General features: G+C 41.8%; 1 protein-coding gene across 4 annotated transcripts in view; it reads right to left on the bottom strand.

Moving 5' to 3' along the window:
* The window catches only part of AKAP11 (A-kinase anchoring protein 11), a 323323-nt gene that overhangs the window by 276677 nt on the left and 19404 nt on the right, over positions 1-27242 (bottom strand). For all 4 annotated transcript variants that reach the window (XM_053707970.1, XM_053707974.1, XM_053707972.1 and 1 more), the window contains exon 2: positions 26078-26180. In XM_053707970.1, coding sequence (XP_053563945.1) covers positions 26078-26140 — 63 coding nt within the window. In that variant the 5' untranslated portion in view covers positions 26141-26180. The remainder of the gene's footprint in view (positions 1-26077; positions 26181-27242) is intronic.

Genomic DNA, 27242 nt, shown 5'->3' with positions numbered 1-27242 from the left:
GTATCATGTTTACTCCCCTCATCTGAGGAATCATCTTGGGCAATTTCATTATCTGTGGCAGTACTGTCCTTACTTTGTTTGGACGCTATGGCACAATTATCACACAAATTTAAATGGGGAGACACATTGGCTTTCATACATATAGAACATAGCTTATCCGAAGGCACAGACATGTTAAACAGGCTTAAAAACTTGTCAATAAAGCACAAAAAACGTTTTAAAACAAAACCGTTACTGTCTCTTTAAATTTTAAACAGAAAACACTTTATTACTGAATATGTGAAAAAGTATGAAGGAATTGTTCAAAAATTACCAACATTTCACCACAGTGTCTTAAAGCATTAAGAGTATTGCACACCAATTTTCAGAGCTTTAACCCCTATACAGTCCCAGCTATAGCCTTTGCTGTGACCTAACCAAGCCCAGAGGGGAATACGATACCAAGTGACGCCTTCTAGAAACTTTTCCAGCTACTTTCAGATCCTCACACATGCATCTGCATGTCTTGCTCTCAAAAAACAACTGCGCAGTAATGGCGCGAAAATGAGGCTCAGCCTACAACTGGGAAGGCCCTCCCTGACTGGAAAAGGTGTCTAACATAGTGCCTGACGTTAAAAAACGTTCCCCAAGTTTATAAATGTGAAATACCAGCATAAACATGTATAAAATGCCCAAATAAAGCAATCGATTTAGCCCATAAAAGTGTCTACCAGTTTTATAGCCCATATTAAGCCCTTTATTCTGTTTGCTTGACTAAGAAAATGGCTTACCGGTCCCCATGAGGGGAAATGACAGCCTTCCAGCATTACATGGTCTTGTTAGAAATATGGCTAGTCATACCTTAAGCAGAAAAGTCTGCTAACTGTTTCCCCCAACTGAAGTTACTTCATCTCAACAGTCCTATGTGGAAACAGCAATCGATTTTAGTTACTGTCTGCTAAAATCATCTTCCTCTCACAAACAGAAATCTTCATCCCTTTCTGTTTCAGAGTAAATAGTTCATACCAGCACTATTTTAAAATAACAAACACTTGATAGAAGAATAAAAAACTACATTTAAACACAAAAAAACTCTTAACCATCTCCGTGGAGATGTTGCCTGTGCAACGGCAAAGAGAATGACTGGGGTGGGCGGAGCCTAGGAGGGACTATATGGCCAACTTTGCTGGGACTCTTTGCCATTTCCTGTTGGGGAAGAGATATTCCCACAAGTAATGGATGACGCCGTGGACCGGACACACCAATGTTGGAGAAATCCAGTTTTACTCAATGTAGATACAGCAAAGCTTTGGAATAGGTGTAAACAAAAATAATAAAAACAACTAGAGAAAACACACACAGTCCTTTAAAGGGATATGAAAACCAACACTTTACTTTCATTATTCAGACAGAGCATGTGGACCCTTTGAGTGTTAAGCACTTTCCCACTCGGGTGCTAAGCTGTTTTAACTTCTTTAGGTTAGGCGATTACCTTTCCAACGGTGGGTCTTGGGGGTCTGTAGCTGCTTAGATGCCTGAGATACAGGCTTTTCCTATACTTAACATTGTCATTTTGTTAATAAAGTTGCGCAGTGACGTCATCACGTCATTGCGCGTGACATCACCACGCAAACCGTGAAGCCCCGGTGATGCCTGTCACTATACAGGCACGATCGCCGGGCTAGGAGCGGGAGGGAGCCCCCAGTTCTCCCTCAAGGTGGGAGAGTGCTAGCAAAACTCTGCGACGGTTCAGAGCAGTCGTTAGCACTCAAAGAGTTAAACAACTTTCTAATTTAATTATACTTTACTTAAATGGCATCAGTTTGCAAGAATGGTATCCATTTGCAAGAACACTAGATGGCAGCACTCTTTCCTGCCATATAGTGCTGTCATCTAGATTGGAAACTTTTTTTAAATGGTATGTTCTGTCTGAATCACAAAAGAAAATTGTTGAGTTTTATATCCTTTTAATATTGGACTATTTAATATCCAAATAAAAAAGGAAAAATAAAACATTTAATTCCAGCATATGAATAGGGAAATAATATTCTCAATGTCCCATTTTCTTTCTTTATTATTTATTTAAAAAACATTTTGAAGTTTTCAACAAGTTTATTGGAAATGTCACATTAAAAATGGGGGGTTATAAAATAATCTGAACAAATTATTGAGGCAATAGTTGTGTTCATCAGTGACATAGTAAGATGATGCAGTGAACAATACAACAGGAATGTTACGTTTGCTATGTTTGCTGGCATACAACCATTTGTGATAAAGAAGCTTGTCGATATGCTTTATTTCTGTGATCCACCTGGATAAATATGCAGATGAATTTAAATTGGATAAAGCAGAAAATGACTTTATAGCATGCTCCCACTCTTTATTTATCTGTATGGTCTATTCAAGCAGGTTGTCATTTGAAAACAATCCTACATTTTTAAAAATGATGCAGCGTCAGACAGGAGGGATTTTCAACTGTGAACGGATACTTTTTTGGGCCATAAATATAGAGACATTATTTTTAAAAGGTTAGAGTCTCATTATGGTAATTAATTGTGCACATGCCGCACAATTATGGGTGGGGGGGGGAGATTATGTTTATTGTCACTTTAAAAAAAATGGAAAAAAAAAAAAAAAAAGTACATCAAATGCAAAAATTAACAAAAAGAAGGAAGCACCACTAAGAATGCACCCAAAACTAGAGGGCTAAGCACTCACAAACACACACACAAAAAATCAGAGTAATGCACTTTAAGTCAAGAAAATAATAGACTAAAAGGGACAGTAAAGTCAAAATTAAGCTTAACCCCTTAACCCATTATGACATATATATACACTTCTGTGGTTACTTTCCTTATCGTATTGCACAACGTATATATACACACACACACACACACAACAGAACTACAGGAAGCTCCAGCAGTCTCAGCTGTTAAGTTACAGCTGAGAGCTGGAGTTTCTGAGATCCAGGCATCTGTCTTAATATGATGCAACGGTTCCACATGAAGACGGATGCCAGATCATTACAGACGGTGACACTGTGTGTGTCACCGTCTGTAATGATCATCTGCTGATGCCTGCAGGAGGTGTGGGAGAGAAAGCAGGAGGCGGGTGGGCCGTCAGTCCTGCAGCAGAGGGGGGGGGATAGGGAGTGGGAGGGCCCTACACTGCGGAAAATTTAAAAAAAAAAAAAAAAAAAAGGGAGAGATGGGGGAGCTGCACTACAGAAAAAAGGTGGGGGGACCACTACATAACAAACTTTTTAAAAAAAAATTATATTTAAAAAAAAAAATTGCATTTTTATAGGTACTGGCAGATAGCTGCCAGTACCTAAGACGGTGCACACAAGTTAGAGGTGGGAGGGTTAGAGAGCTGTTTGGGTGGAATCAGGGAGGTTGGAGGGTAAGTGGGATCCTACATTACAGAAAATTGGGGGGGGGGGAATGTATAAAATAAATAAATTGCCTCAAATCTTGATATTGGCTGCTGATACCCCTACCCACAAATTTTTAACCACAATTACAAACCCTTATAGACAAACTTGTGTGGGGTGGGCAAAAAAGTAGAGTACAGAGACAGACAATGAGCATGCCCAGAGGGATAGGGGGTCTAGTATGTAAAGTTACTTCAGCTCAGGATAATAGAGAGGTGAGGACAAAATGTAAAAAATTATTACCGGTGCTGAGATCTAAGTTAATAATTAGAAGGAAAAAAAAAAAGAGATCTCACAAATAGCACTTTTGTCCAATATTAACCAATTTAAATCACCAGAGGCTATATAATAATACCTCAAAAAATGTGAACAGAAAAGGCACAGTCAACTATCTGGACAATTTACATGATCAGTAAAACAGAAAGATTATGATATATTCTGTACATAACAATACACCAGTGGACGTTTATACAAGAAATTGCTAGTAGCAGTATAATCAATGAAAAACTACGATCCTACTCCATGATAAGAGTGTAACGGGTCTCTGTACCCCAGACTGGGTATACCCGCTAAAGTCAGCTTCCTCCCACCAAACGCCAGCCCATGAACCTCCACTGGATACCTGCCACTATTAGAATAACGGACGCTGCAAGTTGTTATAGCTACCCCGAAGAACATTAGCCAAGACTGAATGCTTGAGGGTCAAAATAGGAACTGCTTCATTGCACAGAAAACACAGCTTTTATAAATTTCCAACAAATGGGGGTAGTTACTACATATTCAATAGAAACAAATATTATACAATGAGACAAATCAGACAATGGTTAGTTAAACAAGATTCTAATCACATCCTGACTTACAAAAGGAAAATGGATGACTCACACAATAATAAAAAGACACTTCACACCTAGACTAGATAACAACAGGGGGTCCCAGCATTAGAGCAGGAGGTTTCAACATTCTTAGTCTCCGAGTCTAGGGGGGGGGGTGGTTTGCAGCAGACAATGCTGGATTGTGCTGTCACCTTATACTCCAACAAAACACATGAATCTTCAAGGCCCTTCAGTTCTTAGAGTCTGGGAATTCGTGGAAACGGGGTAAACCTGAATCCAGGGTAAAAGTACCCCAAATGTACCATGGACACCCGCCTCCCAAATCATAGAATCCCCTCAAGTTCCAGGGTCCATGGTCGGTGGGGAGGAGGCTGGTCTGCATTCCTCTCCAAGTAAAAAAGTAAAGGAAGCTTCCATTACATTTCTTCCCCCCCTGGGGTAGACTAACCAGGTACCAGACCACCCACTGGTATGGACCTGTGTTATTCGGATGGCCCAGCTAAAAAATTTCTTCCATTTTTGTTTTTGGCCACTGCCACTGGGGAGTGAGAATGCAGATTTCTTCTTCCTGGAACACGCTAAGCTGCTGGGGAGAGAGGTCAGCTACCTCCTCTCCCTGGGCCCTGCTTTATTGCTGGGGAGAGAGGCTAGCTACCTCCTCTCACTGGAACTGGTTCTACAGCTGGGGAGAGAGGTTGGCTACCTCCCCTCCCTGGAACTGGCTCTGCCGCTGTGGAGAGAGGAAGGCTACCTCTTCTCCCTGGCACTGGTTCTGCCACTGTGGAGAGAGGTTGGCTACCTCCTCTCCCTGGAACTGACTCTCCTGCTGTGGGGAGAGGCCTGCTACATCCTCTCATTGGAAACCGCTCTGCTGCTGGGGAGAGAGTTTAGCTACCTCCTCTCCCTGGAACCGACTCTGCTGCTGTGGAGAGAGGTCGGCTACCTCCTCTCCCTGGAAACCGCTTTGCCGCTGGGGAGAGAGAGTTTAGCTACCTCCTCTCCCTGGAACTGACTATGCTGCTGTGGAGAGAGGTCGGCTACTTCCTCTCCCTGGAACAGGTTTTGCCGCTGGGGAGAGAGGTTCGGCTACCTCCTCTCCCTGAAAACCGCTCTGCCACTGTGGAGAGAGGTCGGCTACCTCCTCTCCCTGGAAACCGTTCTGCTGTTGGGGAGATAGGTCAGCTACCTCCTCTCCCTGGAACTGACTCAGCTGCTGTGGAGAGAGGTCGGCTACCTCTTCTTCCTGGGACTCCAGAGATATCACAAGTGCTGGACAGAGGCCATTGGTGCCCTGTCCTGTTGCCAGCGCTTCTACTGGTGTGGCAAGCTCAGGGCCAGGCTGCTGATCGTGGTCTAGGAGCTCAGGGTAGCTCATTACCGGTTGCCACTCCTCTGAGGAAAAGTCCAATAAATCCCTGATCGCTGCACCATAGCCCTCTTCAGGCTCTGAGGCATGCTGCTGAACGCCACCTAACAGCCTTTTATATGCCTTTTCTAGCTCCCACTCGTGGGGAGCTAGGTAATAAAGTTCTTCTCTAAGTCCGGGTTCTTCTGTAAGGTTCAGCCTCAGCTCTTTGTGTTCCAGTATGTCCTCCTGACGCCACTCTGCCATACTCCCGCAGTGGGGGTCCTGTGTGAGACTTTCAAATAGCAATCCTGGGCCGCCGTAGCCATAGCCCTCTGTAGGATCATCTGTCTCCATCTCCTGACACACCTGGGCCACATACCACCGCAGTGCCCAGTACCCTTCATCCACCTCCATCTCTGTCTGGACCAATCCGTCCAATTCGGCTATCCATTCCTCCCGGGGCTGCTTTCCCAGGAACGGTATTTGTAGATCCATATTGAGCCAGTATTGCTGCTCTGGAGTAGGAAGGGACTTCCCCTGGTAGTCTTGTTCGAACTGGAACGCCTCTTGCCAGAGTTTCCGTCGAACAATATCCTTCCAGGCCAGTTTGCATTCTGCCAAGACAGGGCCATCAAACTGGGTCAGCACTGCCTGCAATCTCCACTGGAATTCAGCCTCCATTTCCTTAGAGGTCCCACTGGTAGTTTGGAACTGCTCCGTAAGGAGGAAGCAGATCCCACCACTGACAGCCAATTGTAACGGGTCTCGGTACCCCAGACTGGGTAGTATACCCGCTAAAGTCAGCTTCCTCCCACCAAACGCCAACCCATGAACCTCCACTGGATACCTGCCACTATTAGAATAACGGCCGCTGCTAGTTGTTATAGCTACCCCCAAGAACATTAGCCAAGACTGAATGCTTGAGGGTCAAAATAGGAACTGCTTTATTGCACAGAAAACACAGCTTTTATACATTTCCAACAAATGGGGGTAGTTACTACATAATCAATAGAAAGAAATATTATACAATGAGACAAACATCAGACAATGGTTAGTTAAACAAGATTCTAATCACATCCTGACTTACAAAAGGACAATGGATGACTCACACAATAACAAAAAGACACTTCACACAAAGACTAGATAACAGGGGGTCCCAGCATTAGATCAGGAGGTTTCAACATTCTGAGTCTCTGAGTCGGGGGGGGGGTTTGCAGCAGACAATGCTGGATTGTGCTGTCACCTTATAGTCCAACAAAACACAGGAATCTTCAAGGGCCTTCAGTTCTTAGAGTCTCTGGGAATTCGTGGAAACGGGGTAATCTTTTGCTTGCTCCGGTTATTACAGGGAATATGCAATTTGAACTCAATGTTCACTGCCAAAAGGGTTTCAATTGCCCTACTAGACATGACAACAACTGAGACTCAATAAAACCTTTTGCTTTTTCCCTTACCGGGCTATGCGTAGGTTATTACCAGTAGTCAGCTGTCTTCCACAAGTAACATCCACGGTGTAGGAAAAAACTTGCCTACGTACATTTCATCTGAATACAGGCTTCTTCCGGGCTTTGTGTGTGATCCATTTTGCTGTCTGCTTCCTTTTTAAAGTGCTATCAGGTTAGTATCCTCCGGAAGCAATGCCAGGGAATATTCGTTCCCATTTAATAAAATGGGAACCTCGTTAATCCCTTGCTTTGCTTTTAATCATATAAATGCATTCAGGGGATAGAGTACAGAATAAGATAGGGGGTCTAGGACTACCTAACCTTGCCCTTTACAGAAAAGCCACATTGTTACAATAAATCCTTGAATGGAGTGATAACTCAAATCAGAAAGCTTGGGTTCAACTAGACAACTATCTGCTCAAAAGGGGCAAAGTTGCAACGCTAGCCTGGACAGAACCGAGAAAACGACCGGATTTACTTCTACACTACCCAACAATAGAAGAAACATTAAAAGAATGGTATTAAAACAGCAGCCACTAATCTACACATCTCATCCATATAGTCGTCACTCCTCCCCATTAGAGAAAACCCTGACCTGCCATCAGGAAATGCACACTCACTTCCCAAACAGGTATAAAAACTGAGAGAAGGGAACACTTCACAATTGAACAGGGAAACGTAATGTCCCTAGAAAAACTACATCAATGGGACCCAACAATACTCCCCACCTGGTTATCTTGGGCACAGATAATACACTACATCTCAACACACAGACACAAAACTAAAATGCAAAGAGATCTCACTCCCTTCCAACACCTATGTACCCAACAAACTCCCCTAAGACACACAATCACGTTTCTATACAAAGTTCTCCTTCTCCCAAATGAACAGTCACTACCCACATAAACTAGAACATGGGATACAGAGATGACTGAAGAACATGACTAAAAAATATGGCATAAATCATTCCAAAGTACACTTCAAACTCCTAAGCAGATGGTACCTGACCCCCTCCAGATTACACAAATCCAATCCACAAATCAGTGATAAATGCTGGAGAGGATGTGGACAAAAGGTATCATGAACCACATTTGGTGGGCATGCCCCTAATCACAGAATTCTGGAACACTATATTCAAAGCCATATCCTCAGTTATAGACATAAACATTACTCCTAACATGCACCTGCTATTATTCTTGATCATACCCAAACTACAAAATTAAATAAAAATGTCCCTTCTCATTATGATTAATATCGCCAAGAAATTGATACCCAAACGTTGGAAAACACGTTATCCCCACACTCCCAGAATGGCATGCAACTCAAAAGATATCACTATTTCAAGACAGACAAACACCAAGAGATGTTAGACTTATGGAACAGTTTTAAAATCTAAGGAAATTGTACCCAACCTTTAAACTACAAGAGCACTTATACTTGAAGCCCCCCCCCCTCCACAGCCCAACTCCTCTGAAAGACTACAAACACCAAACCCAACCATACAACGCCTATAATGTTACTAGTCAAACCCCTCCCCTCTCTTACCTCTTTCTCACTGACAGATATAAAGAAACACCCAAATATACTCTAATTACTTGCGCATAATACATTTCGCAATTTATTAAATATAACATCATTAAAAAAAAGTCTTTGAACACAACAAAGACTACAAAGCTAACAAACACAGGAACAAAAGCAGTACCAGAAACAATTCAATCAGATAATCACCCTGCACTGGAATGAAACTCGAACACTGTACTGTAACTATTAATGTTAAATATTGTATTTTACTATTCAATGTCACCTTTGTAACAACTCAATTGAAACCAAAATTGTATTGTACCCATATTATTTTTCTGTAAATGTGAAACTTACAATAAAATAAAAAAAGTTAAAAATAAAATAAAAATAATCTTTATATTGGCAGACTGCCTGCTAGTACCCAAGATGGTGATGACCAGTGGGGGATGAGGGAGTGAAGTGAGCTGTTTGGGAGGGATCAGGGAGTGGGAAGTGTCAGGTTGGAAGGTAATCCCTACACTAAAGCTAAAATTCACTTTACAAGCTACCTGATTAAACCCTTCACTGCCAGGAATTTCAGACGTGTGGTGCGCAGCTGCAATTAGCAGCCTTCTAATTACAAAAAGGCAATGGCAAAGTCATGCACGTCTGCTATTTCTAACAAAGGGGATCCATGAGAATATTATACAACCATTTGTGTCATAATTGCACAAGTGGTATGTAAATAATTGCACTGAGAAACCCAAAGTTTGAAAGAAAGTTAATCTTTTTAATTGGATCGCATTTGGCGTTGAAATGATGACATGAATATACCAAAATGGGACTAGCTCGATACCTTGGGTTGTCTACTTAAAAAAATATATAGTTTTGACAGGTAAATAAAAAAAAAACAAGGATCGATTTCTGTTTAAATGGAGCGATAGTAAAAATGCTAAAAATTCTCCGGTATTTTGGGCAAGCTCTCTGAAAGTCCCATTAGTGAAGGGTTTAGATGCACTTTCCAATTCACTTCTGCTATTAATGTTGCTTAGTTCTCTATGTATCCTTTGTTAAAGAGTAATCCAAGGTGAGCTAAGAGTGTCTAGCAATCTAGCAGAAGTGTTTGAAACTTTTTTATAGCAATATTATACATATTTAAAAACACTGCTGCTATAGACACATGCCCACTCCTGAGCTTCTATTGGACTACCAAAACAAAGAAAATTTGATAATATAAGTAAGCGGCAAAGTTGTTTAAAATCACATGCTCTATCTGAATCACAAAAGTTTAATTTTAATTTACTGTCCATTTAAGCATTCCAATACTGCCTGGCCCCCTGAATATATATAGTCAAAGACAAAAAAATGATTAAATAGTGTTCCAAACAAAGTTATACATACACTAGTGGGAAAGCCTGCCCAGAAGGCAAGTCTATTGTGGTGACGGAACCACCCTGCCATTTTCGGAATCCACCTGGATGCAGCTTACTCAGCATCCAGGTGGATTCCGAAAATGGCAGGACCTGGATGCAGCTTACGCTGCATCCAGGTGGATTCTTTCACCACCCTGCCATCCAGCTGGATTCTGAAAATGGCAGGGTGGTGAAAGAATCCACCTGGAAGCAGGTGAATTCTTTCACCACCCTGCCATTTTTGGAATCCACCTGAATGTAGCTTATGGTGCATCCAGGTGGATTCTGAAAAAAGCAGGGTGGTGAAAGAATCCATCCAGGTGGATTCTTTCACCACCCCTTTTGCGCTCTCTCCCCCCTTTCTTTTGCGCTCTCTCCCTCCTCTCTTTTGCTCGCTCTCTCCCTCCTCTCTTTTGCTAGCTCTCTCCCTCCTCTCTTTTGCTCGCTCTCTCCCTCCTCTCTTTTGCTCGCTCTCTCCCTCCTCTCTTTTGCTCGCTCTCTCCCTCCTATCTTTTGCTCGCTCTCTCCCTCCTCTCTTTTGCTCGCTCTCTCCCTCCTCTCTTTTGCTCGCTCTCTCCCTCCTCTCTTTTGCTCGCTCTCTCCCTCCTCTCTTTTGCTCGCTCTCTCCCTCCTCTCTTTTGCTCGCTCTCTCCCTCCTCTCTTTTGCTCGCTCTCTCCCCCCTCTCTTTTGCTCACTCTCTCCCCCATCTCTTTAGGAAGGTTAAAGCTCAGAAGAGAAGATAGCACAGTCAGTAAAACATAGGGACAAAACATTCTTTAGATACATCAGTGAAAGAAGAAAAAATAAGGTACGAATAGTAAAATTGAAATCAGTTGATGGTAGAATAATAGAAGGAGAGAATAATAGAAGGAGACAAGCAGATTGCAGACTCTCTCAATGATTACTTCTGTTCTGTTTTCACAAAAGATTTTGAAGATAGAATGTCTACATTAAGGAATGCTACGAAAAATAGAAACAAGCTTAACAGAAATCTTTTTACAGAGGATGAGGTTTTGTTAGCATTATCAAAATCAAAAATAAATGTTAAAAAGGCAGTGGGTCCTGATAATATTCATCCAAAGGTTTTAAAAGAACTTTGATCAGTGCTAACTGTCCAATTAACTGATCTGTTTAATCAGTCACTATTAACAGGTGCTGTCCCAGGTGATTAGAGAATAACAAATGTAATACCTCTTCATAAGAAGGGCAGTAGAGAAGAATCTGGTAACTACAGGCCAGTTAGTTTAACTTCAGTAGTAGGAAAATTAATGGAAAGACTCTTAAAAGAAAGAATTATGACTTACATAAAGACAAACAATTTAGAGGACCAAAATCAGCATGGTTTTACTTCAGGGAGATCATATCAGACTAATCTAATTGACTTATCTGATTATGTAACAAAAGTATTAGACAAGGGTGGCGCAGTTGATGTAGCATATCTAGATTTCAGCAAAGCATTTGACACCGTCCCACACAATAAGCTAATTCACAAACCGTATCTCCTTGGTCTAGATTCAAAAATTGTGAAATGGGTGGAATGCCCCCTCTCTCTTTTTTGCTCGCTCTCTCCCCCTCTCTCTTTTTTGCTCGCTCTCTCCCCCTCTCTCTTTTTTGCTCGCTCTCTCCCCCTCTCTTTTGCTCGCTCTCTCCCCCTCTCTCTTTTGCTCGCTCTCTCCCCCTCTCTCTTTTGCTCGCTCTCTCCCCCTCTCTTTTGCTCTCTCTCTCCCCCTCTCTCTTTTGCTCTCTCTCTCCCCCTCTCTCTTTTGCTCTCTCTCCCCCTCTCTCTTTTGCTCTCTCTCTCCCCCTCTCTTTTGCTCTCTCTCTCCCCCTCTCTTTTGCTCTCTCTCTCCCCCTCTCTCTTTTGCTCTCTCTCTCCCCCTCTCTCTTTTGCTCTCTCTCCCCCTCTCTCTCTTTTGCTCTCTCTCCCCCCTCTCTCTTTTGCTCTCTCTCCCCCTCTCTCTTTTGCTCTCTCTCCCCCTCTCTCTTTTGCTCTCTCTCCCCCTCTCTCTTTTGCTCTCTCTCCCCCTCTCTCTTTTGCTCTCTCTCCCCCCCTCTCTTTTGCTCTCTCTCCCCCTCTCAGTCTATGTGTTGTTAAATTTAAAAAAAAAATTTAACTACAGAAAAAAAACAAAAAAAAATATCAAAAATAAAACCTAATCCCTATGAAATTAAAAAAGCCCCCAAAAATAAAAAAATAAAACCTAATCCCTATGAAAATAAAAAAGCCCCCAAAAATAAAAACACCCCCTAATCTAATGCTAAACTACCAATAGCCCTTAAAAGGGCTTTTTGTAGGGCATTGTCCTAAATTAAACAGCTGTTTTGCAGTTACCAAAAATTCTAAGTCCCCCCCCTAACAGTAGAACCCACCACCCCCCAAAATAAATAAACCTAACACTAAAAACACAAAACTATCCATTGCCCTGAAAAGGGCATTTGTATGGGCATTGTCCATAAAAGGGCATTCAGCTCTTTTGCTGCCCATCCATAATTTAAAATAAAAACCTGTCTAACTCCTAAAAATTACACCTAAGTTTAAATTAACCTAAATTACAGAAAACAAAAAAAATATCTAATATTACAGAAAATAAAAAAAACAAATTACCAAAGTTTACAAAATTAAACCTAATCCCTATGAAAATAAAAAAGCCCCCCCCCCCCAAAATAACACCCCCTAATCTAAGAATAACCTGCCAGTAGCCCTTAAAAGGGCTTTTTGCAGGGCATTGCCCCAATATAAACAGCTCTTTTACAGAAAAAAAGTCTAAGTTCCCCCTAACAGTAAACCACCCCACCCACCAAACCCCCCAAAATAAAAGAACCTAACACTAAAAAAACATAGTTTATGCTTACCTGATAAATTTATTTCTCTTGTAGTGTATCCAGTCCACGGATCATCCATTACTTATGGAATATATTCTCCTTCCCAACAGGAAGCTGCAAGAGTCCACCCACAGCAAAGCTGCTATATAGCTCCTCCCCTAACTGCCATATTCAGTCATTCGACCGAAAACATGCAGAGAAAGGAAAAACCATAGGGTGCAGTGGTGACTGTAGTTCAAATGAAAAAATTACCTGCCTTAAAGTGACAGGGCGGGCCGTGGACTGGATACACTACAAGAGAAATAAATTTATCAGGTAAGCATAAATTATGTTTTCTCTTGTTAAGTGTATCCAGTCCACGGATCATCCATTACTTATGGAATACCAATATCAAAGCTAAAGTACACGGATGATGGGAGGGACAAGGCAGGTACTTAAACGGAAGTTACCACTGCCTGTAAAAAACCCTTTCTCCCAAAAATAGCCTCCGAAGAAGCAAGGTATCAAATTTGTTAAATTTGAAAAGTATGAAGCGCAGACCAAGACTCCGTCTTGTAAATCTGTTCAACAGAAGCCACATTTAAAAAAGGCCCAAGTGAAAACCACAGCTCTAGTAGAATGAGCTGTAATCCCTTCAGGAGGCTGCTGTCCAGCAGTCTCATAAGCTAAATGAATTATGCTTTTTAACCAAAAAGACAGAGAGGCTGCTGAAGTCTTTTGACCTCTCCTCTGTCCAGAATAGACAACAAACAAGGTGAACGTTTGATGAAAACTGTAGTAGCTTGTAAGTAAAACTTTAAAGCACAAACCATGTCCAATATTGTGTAATAGACGTTCCTTCTTTGAGGAAGGATTAGGATACAAGCATGGAACAACTATCTCTTGAGTGATGTACTTGTTAGATACCACCTTAGGAAAAAAACCAGGTTGGTACGCAGGACTACCTTATCCGTACGAAGGACCAGATAAGGAGAATCACATTGTAACACAGATAACTTGGAGACTCTACGAGTCGAGGAATTAGCTACCCAAAAGGAACTTTCCAAGATAAAGATTGATATCTATGGAACAAAAAAGGTTCAAACGGAACTTCTTGAAGAACCTTAAAAATCAGGTTTAAGCTCCATGGCGGAGCAACAGTTTTAAACACAGGCTTGGATCTAACCAAAGCCTGACCAAATGCCTGAACGTCTAGAATACCTGCCAGACGCTTGTGCAAAAAAATAGACAGAGTAAAAATCTGTCCCCTTTTAAGGAATTAGCTGACAACCCTTTTCTCAAAAACATCTTGGAGAAAAGATAATATCCTGGGAATCCAGACTTTACTCCATGAGTAACCCTTGGATTCATAACAATCAGATATTTACACCATATCTATGTTCAATTTTCCTAGAGACAGGCTTTCATGTCTGTATTAAGGTATCAATGACTGACTCGGAGAAGCCATGCTTTGATAACATCAAGCGTTCAGTCTCCAGGCAGTCCATCTCAGATTGATTCTATTTAGATGGTTGAAAGGACCCTGAGGTAGAGGGACCTGTCTCAGAAGCAGAGACCGTGATGGAAAGGATGACATGTCCACCAGATCTGCATACCAGGTCCTGCGTGGCTACGCAGGCGCTGTCAAAAACACCAAAGCCCTCTCCTGCTTGGTCTTGACCTCCGGAGGAAATCCCACTCCCCCGGAAGAAAAGTCTGACGACTTAGAAAATCCACCTCCCAGTTCTCAACACCTGGGATATGGATAGCTGATAGACAAGAGTGAGTCTCTGTCCAGTGAATTATTGTAAGACTTCTAACATCGCTAGGGAACTTCTGTTCCCCCTTGATGGCTGATGTAAGCCACAGTCGTGTATATTGTCCGACTGAGTATGATGTACCTCAGAGTTGCTAACTGAGGCCAAGTCTGAAGAGCATGGAATATCACTCCCAGTTCCAGAATATTTATTAGAAGGAGGGTCTCCTCCTAAGTCCACTATCCCTGAGCCTTCAGGGAGTTCCAGACTGCATCCCAACCTAAAAGGCTGGCATCTATTGTAACAATTGTCCCATCTGACCTGCGGAAGGTCATACCCTTGGACAGATGGACCCGACATAGTCACCAGAGAAGAGAATCTCTGGTCTCTTGGTCCAGGTTTAACAGGGGGACAAATCTGTGTAATCCCCGTTCCTCTGACTGAGCATGCATAGTTGCAGCGGTCTGAAATGTAGACGTGCAAACGGTACTATGTCCCTTGCCGCTACAATTAAGCCGATTTCATTCATGTTATGAGCCACCGAAGGGCGCGGATGGGATGAAAAAACACGGCAGAAATTTAGAAACTTTGACAACCTGGACTCCGTCAGGTAAATTTTCATTTCTACAGAATCTATCAGAGTCCCTAGGAGGGAAACCCTTGAGATTGGGGATAGAGAACTCTTTCCTTGTTCACTTTCCACCCATGTGATCTCAGAAATGCCAGTACTACGTCCGTATGAGACTGGGCAATTTGGATGTTTGACGCCTGTATCAGGATGTCGTCTAAATAAGGGGCCACTTCTATGCCCCGCGGTCTAAGGACCGCCAAAGCGACCCCAGAACCTCCATAAAGATTCTTGGGGCTGTAGATATCCCAAAGGAAAGAGCTACAAACTGGTAATGCCTGTCTAGAAAGGCAAACCTAAAAAACGATGGTGATCTTTATGCATCACAATGTGAGGATAAGCATCCTTCAAATCCATTGTAGTCCTCTATTGACTCTCCTGGATCATAGTTAAGATGGTACGAATAGTTTCCATCTTAAATGACGGAATTCTGAGGAATTTGTTTAAGATCTTTAGATCCAAAATAGGTCTGAAGGTTCCCTCTCCTTGGGAACCACAAACAGATTTGAGTAAAAACTCTGTCCCTGTTCCTCTCTTGGAACTGGATGGATCTCGTACACAATGTAAGAATGCCTCCTTCTTTATCTGGTTTGCAGATAATTGTGAAAGGCGAAATCTCCCCTTTTTTTGGGGGGGAATCTTTGAAATCCAGAAGATATCTCTGGGATATAAATTCCAATGCCTAGGGATCCTGGGCATCTCTTGCCCACGCCTGGGCGAAGAATGAAAGTCTGCCCCCTATAGGATCCGTTACCGGATAGGGAGCCGTTCTACATGCTGTCTTAGAGGCAGCAGCAGGCTCCTTGGCCTGCTTATCTTTGTTCCAGGTCCGATTGTCTCCAGACCGCCTTGGACTGAGCAAAAATTCCCTCTTGTTTTGCCTTAGAGGAAGAGGATGCCACACCTGCCCTGAAGTTTTTAAAAAGGCACGAAAATTAGACTTTTTTTTTTTTTTTTTTTTGCCCTTGATTTGGACCTATCCTGAGGAAGGGCATGACCTTTTCCTCCAGTGATATAAGCAATAATCTCCTTCAAACCAGGCCCGAATAGGGTCTGCCCCTTGAAGGGAAGTTAAGTAGCTTATTTATTAAAGTCACGACAGCTGACCATGATATAAGCCATAGCGCTCTGCGCGCCAGTATAGTAAAAAACAGAATTCTTAGCCGTTAGTCTAGTCAAATGAACAAGGCATCAGAAAACAAAGGAATTGGCTAGCATAAGCTTGTCAAATATATTCATCCAATGGAGTCGCTTAACTGTAAAGCCTCATCAAGAGACTCAACCCAGAACGCCGCAGCAGCAGTCACAGAAGCAATGTATGCAAGGGGCTGCAGGATAAAACCCTGTTGAATAAACATTTTTTATCCATTGGATCTAAAAAGCACAACTGTCCTCGTCAGAGGTAGTGGTACGCTTAGCTAGAGTAGAAACTCTTCTCTCCACCTTAGGAACTGTCTGCCAGAAGTCCCGTGTGGTGGTAACTATTAGAAAACATTCTTCTAAAAAATAGGAGGGGAAGAGAACGGCACACCTGGTCTATCCCATTCGTCAAAATTTGAAAAACAGTGAAAAAAAAAAAAAAAAAGGCAGTAAAACAAACGAAATTTTTACAGTACATGTAATAAGGTAACAGAGCATTGCACCCACTTGCAAATGGATGATTAACCCCTTAATGCAAAAAACAGATTATAAAAAAAAACAAAAAACGACATAGACGTTTTTAAAAACAGACACAACAAACTGCCACAGCCAACAGTGGGAAGCTTCAGTTAACTGTTTCTATGCAAAATTTAAGCCAGCAATGTGGAAAAAACTTAGGCCCCAATAAGTTTTATCACCAAACATATGTTAAAAAACGATTAAACATGCCAGCAAACGTTTTAAAACACATTTTTATAAGAGTATGTATCTCTATTAATAAGCCTGATACCAGTCGCTATCACTGCATTTAAGGCTTTACTTACATTACTTCGGTATCAGCAGTATTTTCTTAGTCAATTCCATTCCTAGAAAACAGAATTTATGTTTACCTGATAAATTACTTTCTCCAACGGTGTGTCCGGTCCACGGCGTCATCCTTACTTGTGGGATATTCTCTTCCCCAACAGGAAATGGCAAAGAGCCCAGCAAAGCTGGTCACATGATCCCTCCTAGGCTCCGCCTTCCCCAGTCATTCGACCGACGTAAAGGAGGAATATTTGCATAGGAGAAATCATATGATACCGTGGTGACTGTAGTTAAAGAAAATAAATTATCAGACCTGATTAAAAAACCAGGGCGGGCCGTGGACCGGACACACCGTTGGAGAAAGTAATTTATCAGGTAAACATAAATTCTGTTTTCTCCAACATAGGTGTGTCCGGTCCACGGCGTCATCCTTACTTGTGGGAACCAATACCAAAGCTTTAGGACACGGATGAAGGGAGGGAGCAAATCAGGTCACCTAGATGGAAGGCACCACGGCTTGCAAAATCTTTCTCCCAAAAATAGCCTCAGAAGAAGCAAAAGTATCAAATTTGTAAAATTTAGTAAAAGTGTGCAGTGAAGACCAAGTCGCTGCCTTACATATCTGATCAACAGAAGCCTCGTTCTTGAAGGCCCATGTGGAAGCCACAGCCCTAGTGGAATGAGCTGTGATTCTTTCAGGAGGCTGCCGTCCGGCAGTCTCGTCAGCCAATCTGATGATGCTTTTAAGCCAAAAAGAGAGAGAGGTAGAAGTTGCTTTTTGACCTCTCCTTTTACCAGAATAAACAACAAACAAGGAAGATGTTTGTCTAAAATCCTTTGTAGCATCTAAATAGAATTTTAGAGCACGAACTACGTCCAAATTGTGCAACAAACGTTCCTTCTTTGAAACTGGATTCGGACACAAAGAAGGCACGACTATCTCCTGGTTAATGTTTTTGTTAGAAACAACTTTCGGAAGAAAACCAGGTTTAGTACGCAAAACCACCTTATCTGCATGGAACACCAGATAAGGAGGAGAACACTGCAGAGCAGATAATTCTGAAACTCTTCTAGCAGAAGAAATTGCAACCAAAAACAAAACTTTCCAAGATAATAACTTAATATCAACGGAATGTAAGGGTTCAAACGGAACCCCCTGAAGAACTGAAAGAACTAAATTGAGACTCCAAGGAGGAGTCAAAGGTTTGTAAACAGGCTTGATTCTAACCAGAGCCTGAACAAAGGCTTGAACATCTGGCACAGCTGCCAGCTTTTTGTGAAGTAACACAGACAAGGCAGAAATCTGTCCCTTCAAGGAACTTGCAGATAATCCTTTCTCCAAACCTTCTTGAAGAAAGGATAGAATCTTAGTAATTTTTATCTTGTCCCAAGGGAATCCTTTAGATTCACACCAACAGATATATTTTTTCCATATTTTGTGGTAGATTTTTCTAGTTACAGGCTTTCTGGCCTGAACAAGAGTATCAATGACAGAATCTGAGAACCCTCGCTTTGATAAGATCAAGCGTTCAATCTCCAAGCAGTCAGTTGGAGTGAGACCAGATTCGGATGTTCGAACGGACCTTGAACAAGAAGGTCCCGTCTCAAAGGTAGCTTCCATGGTGGAGCCGATGACATATTCACCAGGTCTGCATACCAAGTCCTGCGTGGCCACGCAGGAGCTATCAAGATCACCGATGCCCTCTCCTGATTGATCCTGGCTACCAGCCTGGGGATGAGAGGAAACGGCGGGAATACATAAGCTAGTTTGAAGGTCCAAGGTGCTACTAGTGCATCTACTAGAGTCGCCTTGGGATCCCTGGATCTGGACCCGTAGCAAGGAACCTTGAAGTTCTGACGAGAGGCCATCAGATCCATGTCTGGAATGCCCCACAACTGAGTAATTTGGGCAAAGATTTCCGGATGGAGTTCCCACTCCCCCGGATGAAATGTCTGACGACTCAGAAAATCCGCTTCCCAATTTTCCACTCCTGGGATGTGGATTGCAGACAAGTGGCAGGAGTGAGTCTCCGCCCATTGAATGATTTTGGTCACTTCTTCCATCGCCAGGGAACTCCTTGTTCCCCCCTGATGGTTGATGTACGCAACAGTCGTCATGTTGTCTGATTGAAACCGTATGAATTTGGCCTTTGCTAGCTGAGGCCAAGCCTTGAGAGCATTGAATATCGCTCTCAGTTCCAGAATATTTATCGGGAGAAGAGATTCTTCCCGAGACCAAAGACCCTGAGCTTTCAGGGGTCCCCAGACCGCGCCCCAGCCCACCAGACTGGCGTCGGTCGTGACAATGACCCACTCTGGTCTGCGGAAGCTCATCCCCTGTGACAGGTTGTCCAGGGACAGCCACCAACGGAGTGAATCTCTGGTCCTCTGATCTACTTGTATCGTCGGAGACAAGTCTGTATAATCCCCATTCCACTGACTGAGCATGCACAGTTGTAATGGTCTTAGATGAATTCGCGCAAAAGGAACTATGTCCATTGCCGCTACCATCAAACCTATTACTTCCATGCACTGCGCTATGGAAGGAAGAGGAACAGAATGAAGTATTTGACAAGAGTTTAGAAGTTTTGATTTTCTGGCCTCTGTCAGAAAAATCCTCATTTCTAAGGAGTCTATTATTGTTCCCAAGAAGGGAACCCTTGTTGACGGAGATAGAGAACTTTTTTTTACGTTCACTTTCCACCCGTGAGATCTGAGAAAGGCCAGGACAATGTCCGTGTGAGCCTTTGCTTGTGGAAGGGACGACGCTTGAATCAGAATGTCGTCCAAGTAAGGTACTACAGCAATGCCCCTTGGTCTTAGCACCGCTAGAAGGGACCCTAGCACCTTTGTGAAAATTCTTGGAGCAGTGGCTAATCCGAACGGAAGTGCCACAAACTGGTAATGCTTGTCCAGAAATGCGAACCTTAGGAACCGATGATGTTCCTTGTGGATAGGAATATGTAGATACGCATCCTTTAAATCCACCGTGGTCATGAATTGACCTTCCTGGATGGAAGGAAGAATTGTTCGAATGGTTTCCATTTTGAACGATGGAACCTTGAGAAACTTGTTTAGGATCTTGAGATCTAAGATTGGTCTGAATGTTCCCTCTTTTTTGGGAACTACGAACAGATTGGAGTAGAACCCCATCCCTTGTTCTCCTAATGGAACAGGATGAATCACTCCCATTTTTAACAGGTCTTCTACACAATGTAAGAATGCCTGTTTTTTTATGTGGTCTGAAGACAATTGAGACCTGTGGAACCTCCCCCTCGGGGGAAGCCCCTTGAATTCCAGAAGATAACCTTGGGAGACTATTTCTAGCGCCCAAGGATCCAGAACATCTCTTGCCCAAGCCTGAGCGAAGAGAGAGAGTCTGCCCCCCACCAGATCCGGTCCCGGATCGGGGGCCAACATCTCATGCTGTGTTGGTAGCAGTGGCAGGTTTCTTGGCCTGCTTACCTTTGTTCCAGCCTTGCATTGGCCTCCAGGCTGGCTTGGCTTGAGAAGTATTACCCTCTTGCTTAGAGGACGTAGCACTTGGGGCTGGTCCGTTTCTGCGAAAGGGACGAAAATTAGGTTTATTTTTGGCCTTGAAAGACCTATCCTGAGGAAGGGCGTGGCCCTTGCCCCCAGTGATATCAGAAATAATCTCTTTCAAGTCAGGGCCAAACAGCGTTTTCCCCTTGAAAGGAATGTTAAGCAATTTGTTCTTGGAAGACGCATCCGCTGACCAAGATTTTAGCCAAAGCGCTCTGCGCGCCACAATAGCAAACCCAGAATTTTTCGCCGCTAATCTAGCCAATTGCAAAGTGGCGTCTAGGGTGAAAGAGTTAGCCAATTTGAGAGCATGAATTCTGTCCAAAATCTCCTCATAAGAAGAATCTTTATTGAGCGCCTTTTCTAGTTCATCGAACCAGAAACACGCTGCTGTAGTGACAGGAACAATGCATGAAATTGGTTGTAGAAGGTAACCTTGCTGAACAAACATCTTTTTAAGCAAACCCTCTAATTTTTTATCCATAGGATCTTTGAAAGCACAACTATCTTCTATGGGTATAGTGGTGCGTTTGTTTAGAGTAGAAACCGCCCCCCTCGACCTTGGGGGACTGTCTGCCATAAGTCCTTTCTGGGGTCGACCATAGGAAACAATTTCTTAAATATAGGGGGAGGGACGAAAGGTATGCCGGGCCTTTCCCATTCTTTGTTTACAATGTCCGCCACCCGCTTGGGTATAGGAAAAGCTTCGGGGGGCCCCGGGACCTCTAGGAACTTGTCCATTTTACATAATTTCTCTGGAATGACCAAATTCTCACAATCATCCAGAGTAGATAACACCTCCTTAAGCAGGGCGCTGAGATGTTCCAATTTAAATTTGAATGTAATTACATCAGGTTCAGCTTGTTGAGAAATTTTCCCTGAATCTGAAATTTCTCCCTCAGACAAAACCTCCCTGGCCCCCTCAGATTGGTGTAGGGGCACTTCAGAACCAATATCATCAGCGTCCTCATGCTCTTCAGTATTTTCTAAAACAGAGCAGTCGCGCTTTCGCTGATAAGTGGGCATTTTGGCTAAAATGTTTTTGATAGAATTATCCATTACAGCCGTTAATTGTTGCATAGTAAGGAGTATTGGCGCACTAGATGTACTAGGGGCCTCCTGTGTGGGCAAGACTGGTGTAGACGAAGGAGGGGATGATGCAGTACCATGCTTACTCCCCTCACTTGAGGAATCATCTTGGGCATCATTTTCTCTAAATTTTGTGTCACATAAATCACATCTATTTAAATGAGAAGGAACCTTGGCTTCCCCACATACAGAACACAGTCTATCTGGTAGTTCAGACATGTTAAACAGGCATAAACTTGATAACAAAGTACAAAAAACGTTTTAAAATAAAACCGTTACTGTCACTTTAAATTTTAAACTGAACACACTTTATTACTGCAAATGTGAAAAAGTATGAAGGAATTGTTCAAAATTCACCAAAATTTCACCACAGTGTCTTAAAGCCTTAAAAGTATTGCACACCAAATTTGAAAGCTTTAACTCTTAAAATAACGGAACCGGAGCCGTTTTTATATTTAACCCCTTTACAGTCCCTGGTATCTGCTTTGCTGAGACCCAACCAAGCCCAAAGGGGAATACGATACCAAATGACGCCTTCAGAAAGTCTTTTCTATGTATCAGAGCTCCTCACACATGCATCTGCATGTCATGCTTCCCAAAAACAAGTGCGCAATAGAGGCGCGAAAATGAGGCTCTGCCTATGATTAGGGAAAGCCCCTAGAGAATAAGGTGTCCAATACAGTGCCTGCCGGTTATTTTACATAATTCCCAAGAATAAAATAATTCCTCAAAGCTATGAAGTATTAAAATATGCTTATATATTAATCGTTTTAGCCCAGAAAATGTCTACAGTCTTAAAAGCCCTTGTGAAGCCCTTTTTTTTCTTATGTAATAAAAATGGCTTACCGGATCCCATAGGGAAAATGACAGCTTCCAGCATTACATCGTCTTGTTAGAAATGTGTCATACCTCAAGCAGCAAAAGTCTGCTCACTGTTTCCCCCCAACTGAAGTTAATTCCTCTCAACAGTCCTGTGTGGAAACAGCCATCGATTTTAGTAACGGTTGCTAAAATCATTTTCCTCTTACAAACAGAAATCTTCATCACCTTTCTGTTTCAGAGTAAATAGTACATACCAGCACTATTTTAAAATAACAAACTCTTGATTGAATAATAAAAACTACAGTTAAACACCAAAAAACTCTAAGCCATCTCCGTGGAGATGTTGCCTGTACAACGGCAAAGAGAATGACTGGGGAAGGCGGAGCCTAGGAGGGATCATGTGACCAGCTTTGCTGGGCTCTTTGCCATTTCCTGTTGGGGAAGAGAATATCCCACAAGTAAGGATGACGCCGTGGACCGGACACACCTATGTTGGAGAAAAATATTTTACTGCACATACCTTATCTGCAGGAAAACCTGCACGCCATTCCCCCTCTGAAGTACCTCACTCCTCAGAATGTGTGAGAACAGCAAATGGATCTTAGTTACGTCTGCTAAGATCATAGAAAAACGCAGGCAGATTCTTCTTCCAAATACTGCCTGAGATAAACAGCACACTCCGGTGCCATTTAAAAATAACAAACTTTTGATTGAAGAATAAACTAAGTAGAAAGCACCACAGACTCTCACGACCTCCTATCTATGTTGAGGCTTGCAAGAAAATGACTGAATATGGCAGTTAGGGGAGGAGCTATATAGCAGCTTTGCTGTGGGTGGACTCTTGCAGCTTCCTGTTGGGAAGGAGAATATATTCCATAAGTAATGGATGATCCGTGGACTGGATACACTTAACAAGAGAAACCTAAACTACCCATTGCCCTGAAAAGGGCATTTGTTTGGGCATTGCCCTTAAAAAGGCATTTAGCTCTTTTACTGCCCATCCCTAATCTAAATAAAACAAACCCCCCAAAAAAACCCCTTAAAAAAACCTAACCCCCAGGTTGGTACTCACCGTTCCTGAAGTCCGGCAGAGAAGGTCCTGTTCCAGGTGGTGAAGTCTTCTTCCAAGCGGCGACCTCTTCTTTCTTCTTCCAGGAACAATCCAGCGCGGAGCGGAGGTCGGAGCTGAAGACTGATGACCACGGAGCTGAAGACCAGCGATCCTGGAACTGAAGACCGGCGACCATAGGATGAGAGCTACTGAAATCCTATTGGCTGTTTAAACCAAAGGTGGATTCTTTCACCACCCTGCCATTTTCAGAATCAACCAGGATGCAGCGAAGTGAAACGGAGCATTACAAAAAAAAAAAAAACACTGCCCGCCAGAGGAACTGGCGACGGACATTACAAACGCAATTATAGTATAGACAAGCTACTATATTAAATACTACTATATATTGCTCAGGACAAGTCAGCTTATATGCAAACTGCATGATGGGCAAAAACCAGAATCACACAGCACACCCTGGAGACCAATGGGTAATGATTCATCATATTAAGAACAAAACGGGAAGTGTGAGGAAATATGTGAGAAAGGGGAAGAATATAAAATGTGGCGATTCAGGTTTGGATTATAGTTAGACCCCCTCTTAAAGGCGCCAATTTTTGCTGGTGAGTTCTACCATGGTAACCAAAGATATATTTGTAGACTAAAATAACAGAATTATGATGCTGAGGCTACTCACACATGGATTAGCGAATAACTACTATTTGCACCTAAGAAATAAAGAAGAAGCCATTGGTTTATTCAAAATAAAATATTGTACCAAAAAAAAACAACAACAAAAAACAACACTAAAATTATAGTACACACATTCAAAGTAGATAAAATGTGCGCTCTCAGATATAGCAATAGAATAAATATTATAACTATTTGATTGAATTTAGGTTATGTATTAAACAGGATACAAAAGGAAGCATATAAAATATACTCCTCTGATATACTGCTGCCTTCAGTTTATAATGTTTATATAATATTGTCAACAATCAACATGTTCATAGAACTATTGTGCGATATACAGTTGTAATCTGGGTTTCACTACTAACTTCAATGTCCCTTAATAGTCACAAAACTTTACAATGGATAATTGGGGACTGTAGATTTGGGTTGCCAACTTTTATGGAAGAATTTAAAGGGAGACTAAGGAATAGGCAAATTATACAGTAGTTAATTTAAACAAATACAAAAACTATTTTACAATTTCATACAACAAAATTATTCATACAAATCATCTTCATTCACAGTCTAGCTTAATACATTCAATAACCCTCCAAGTCTGTGAATTTTATTTCTCATTTAAGAACAGTGGGAGTAAAGACATTAAACTGTCAAATACATCAAAATTATTGTCTAAATAAGCTTAAAAGAGTACAATATTAAACATGTGAAATAGAGATGTTCCATGTCAAAAATGTTCTAAGGACAGATAAATAAAGGGAGTCTGGGAGACTAAAAAAAGTTTGGACAAATAAGGGAGATTCCTGGAAATAAGGGAGGGTTGTAGATTAACAAATATAATACCACGTGAGACTTATTGGGTTCAACAACATAATACTTTCCCTAAGGAAGCAAAAATAATAAAAATGATGTCTAATATTTTTTCTTGATTATGTTATTTTTTTTCTTAAAAAAAAAAAAAGTATATACAGGTAGCCCTCAGTTTACACCGGGGTTAGGTTCCAGAAGGAATGGTTGTAAATCGAAACCGTTGTAAATTGAAACCTAGTTTATAATGTAAGTCAATGGGAAGTGAGGGAGTTAGGTTACAGGCCCCTCTCAAAATTGTCATAAATAACACCTAATACATTATTTTTAAAGCTTTAAAATGAAGACTTTACATGCTAAACAGCATTATAAACCTAATAAAATAATCACACAACACAGAATATATAATTAAACTAAGTTAAATGAACAAAAACATTTGCTAAACAGCATTATAAACCTAATAAAATAATCACACAACACAGACTTTACTTGCATTTTTCTGCAAACAGTTCTTTCTATGCATTCTAATCTGGGCTGATTTAAAGACAGGAAGATCTTGTTCCTTTGAAATCTGTTTGATAGCTCAGGTCTGGTTAAACTGATTAGTTTCAGCTTGCTTGGCTTGCATATCTTTGCAGCAACAGAAGCGGACAGCTCCACCTACTGGCTTTTTTAATCAATGCACTGCTTCTCAATGCTTTTCAATAGCAGTCACATGACTGGAAAAAAAAAGTTGTTATTCTGAAACGGTGCAAATTGAACCGTTGTAAACCGAGGGCCACCTTGTAGTTTTTATAGTAAAAACTAAATGTTAAGACAATACAGCACTGATATGGACATATTCAATAGTCTACTATACTGATATCACTAATTAATATAAGAATGAAAACTAAAATCAAGGCATCATAGCCACTTTACATTCAGTAATGTATTTTCAGCAATTACAAGTAATAGCATCTGGCTATAAGGATATTGTGAACCAGTAATACTTACTTCTTTTTTGACAGCTATTTTAGGCTTCATTTGGCAGCCTTGGTTTCTTGTGCAAATGTCCATGATTTAAGATGTTATGAATATTCAGCCTAGCAACATCAGTCTGTAAGAAAAGAAAAAAGACATCAATCTATAGGATTTTTTGGCGGGTGGGAGGGGGGGTGCCATTGATCCCAATATTTTTTCATGACTGCTCTTTGTCACTAAACCCACACACAAAGAATTCCCATCAATTGCAATCTATACTTAGGGGCCTATTTATTATGTGTCTGTCCGACATGATCCGATCAGCGGATCATGTCCGACAGACATCGCTGAATGCGGAGAGCAATGCGCATTGTGAACCGCTCTTGTGAAATGCTGGTGCAACGCCGCCCCCTGCAAATTTGCGGACAATCGGCCACTAGCAGGGGGGTGTCAATCAACCCGATGGTATTCGATCGGGTTTAACTGCGGTGATGTCTGTCTGCCTCCTCAGAGCAGGCGGACAGGTTAAGGAGCAGCTGTCTTTAGACCGCTGCTTCATAACTGGTGTTTCTGGTGAGCATGAAGGCTCGCCAGAAACACGGGCCCTCAAGCTCCATACACAGCTTGATAAATGGGCCCCTTAAACTCAGCCTTGCAGTCTAAGGTTATTATCTTTGCCATATAGGTCTGCTTGTCTTAACCTTACTGGTGGTGTAGGACTTTGATTCATTTGTAATTTACTCCTTTTTAATAGTAAATGAAAACTGTATAATAATATATAAGAAAACCTAACATAATGAGCATACAGATAAGTACCAATAATAAGGCTTGCAAAGCCCAGCCATCATGTTCCCACTCACTCCTCTACACTAAAAGAAGCATACAAATGTTAGTGTTATTTTAGAAAAAACAGTAAAGCAAAATTCCTTTGACTACCAAGCAACACACTTATAAAATAAAGTATATCTGTACATCAAATGCACAAACCCATACTGATATAATTATAGCACGTGCACAAGCAGCACAGAAAACAATGAACAAAATAGAGACTACCCTGTATGTCTAATCATTGACCTGTAGAGGTGCAATATATGTCTCGGATCTGTTGAGAAACAAATTAATCATCTAGTCAGTATAATATACTGAGAAAAATCAACCCATCTCTCTCCAGTGATATTAACCAACGTCTTATTAACAC

This window comes from Bombina bombina, chromosome 3, assembly GCF_027579735.1.
Source record: "Bombina bombina isolate aBomBom1 chromosome 3, aBomBom1.pri, whole genome shotgun sequence".
Lineage (NCBI taxonomy): Eukaryota > Metazoa > Chordata > Amphibia > Anura > Bombinatoridae > Bombina > Bombina bombina.
This window is presented reverse-complemented; position numbering and strand designations above follow the sequence as displayed.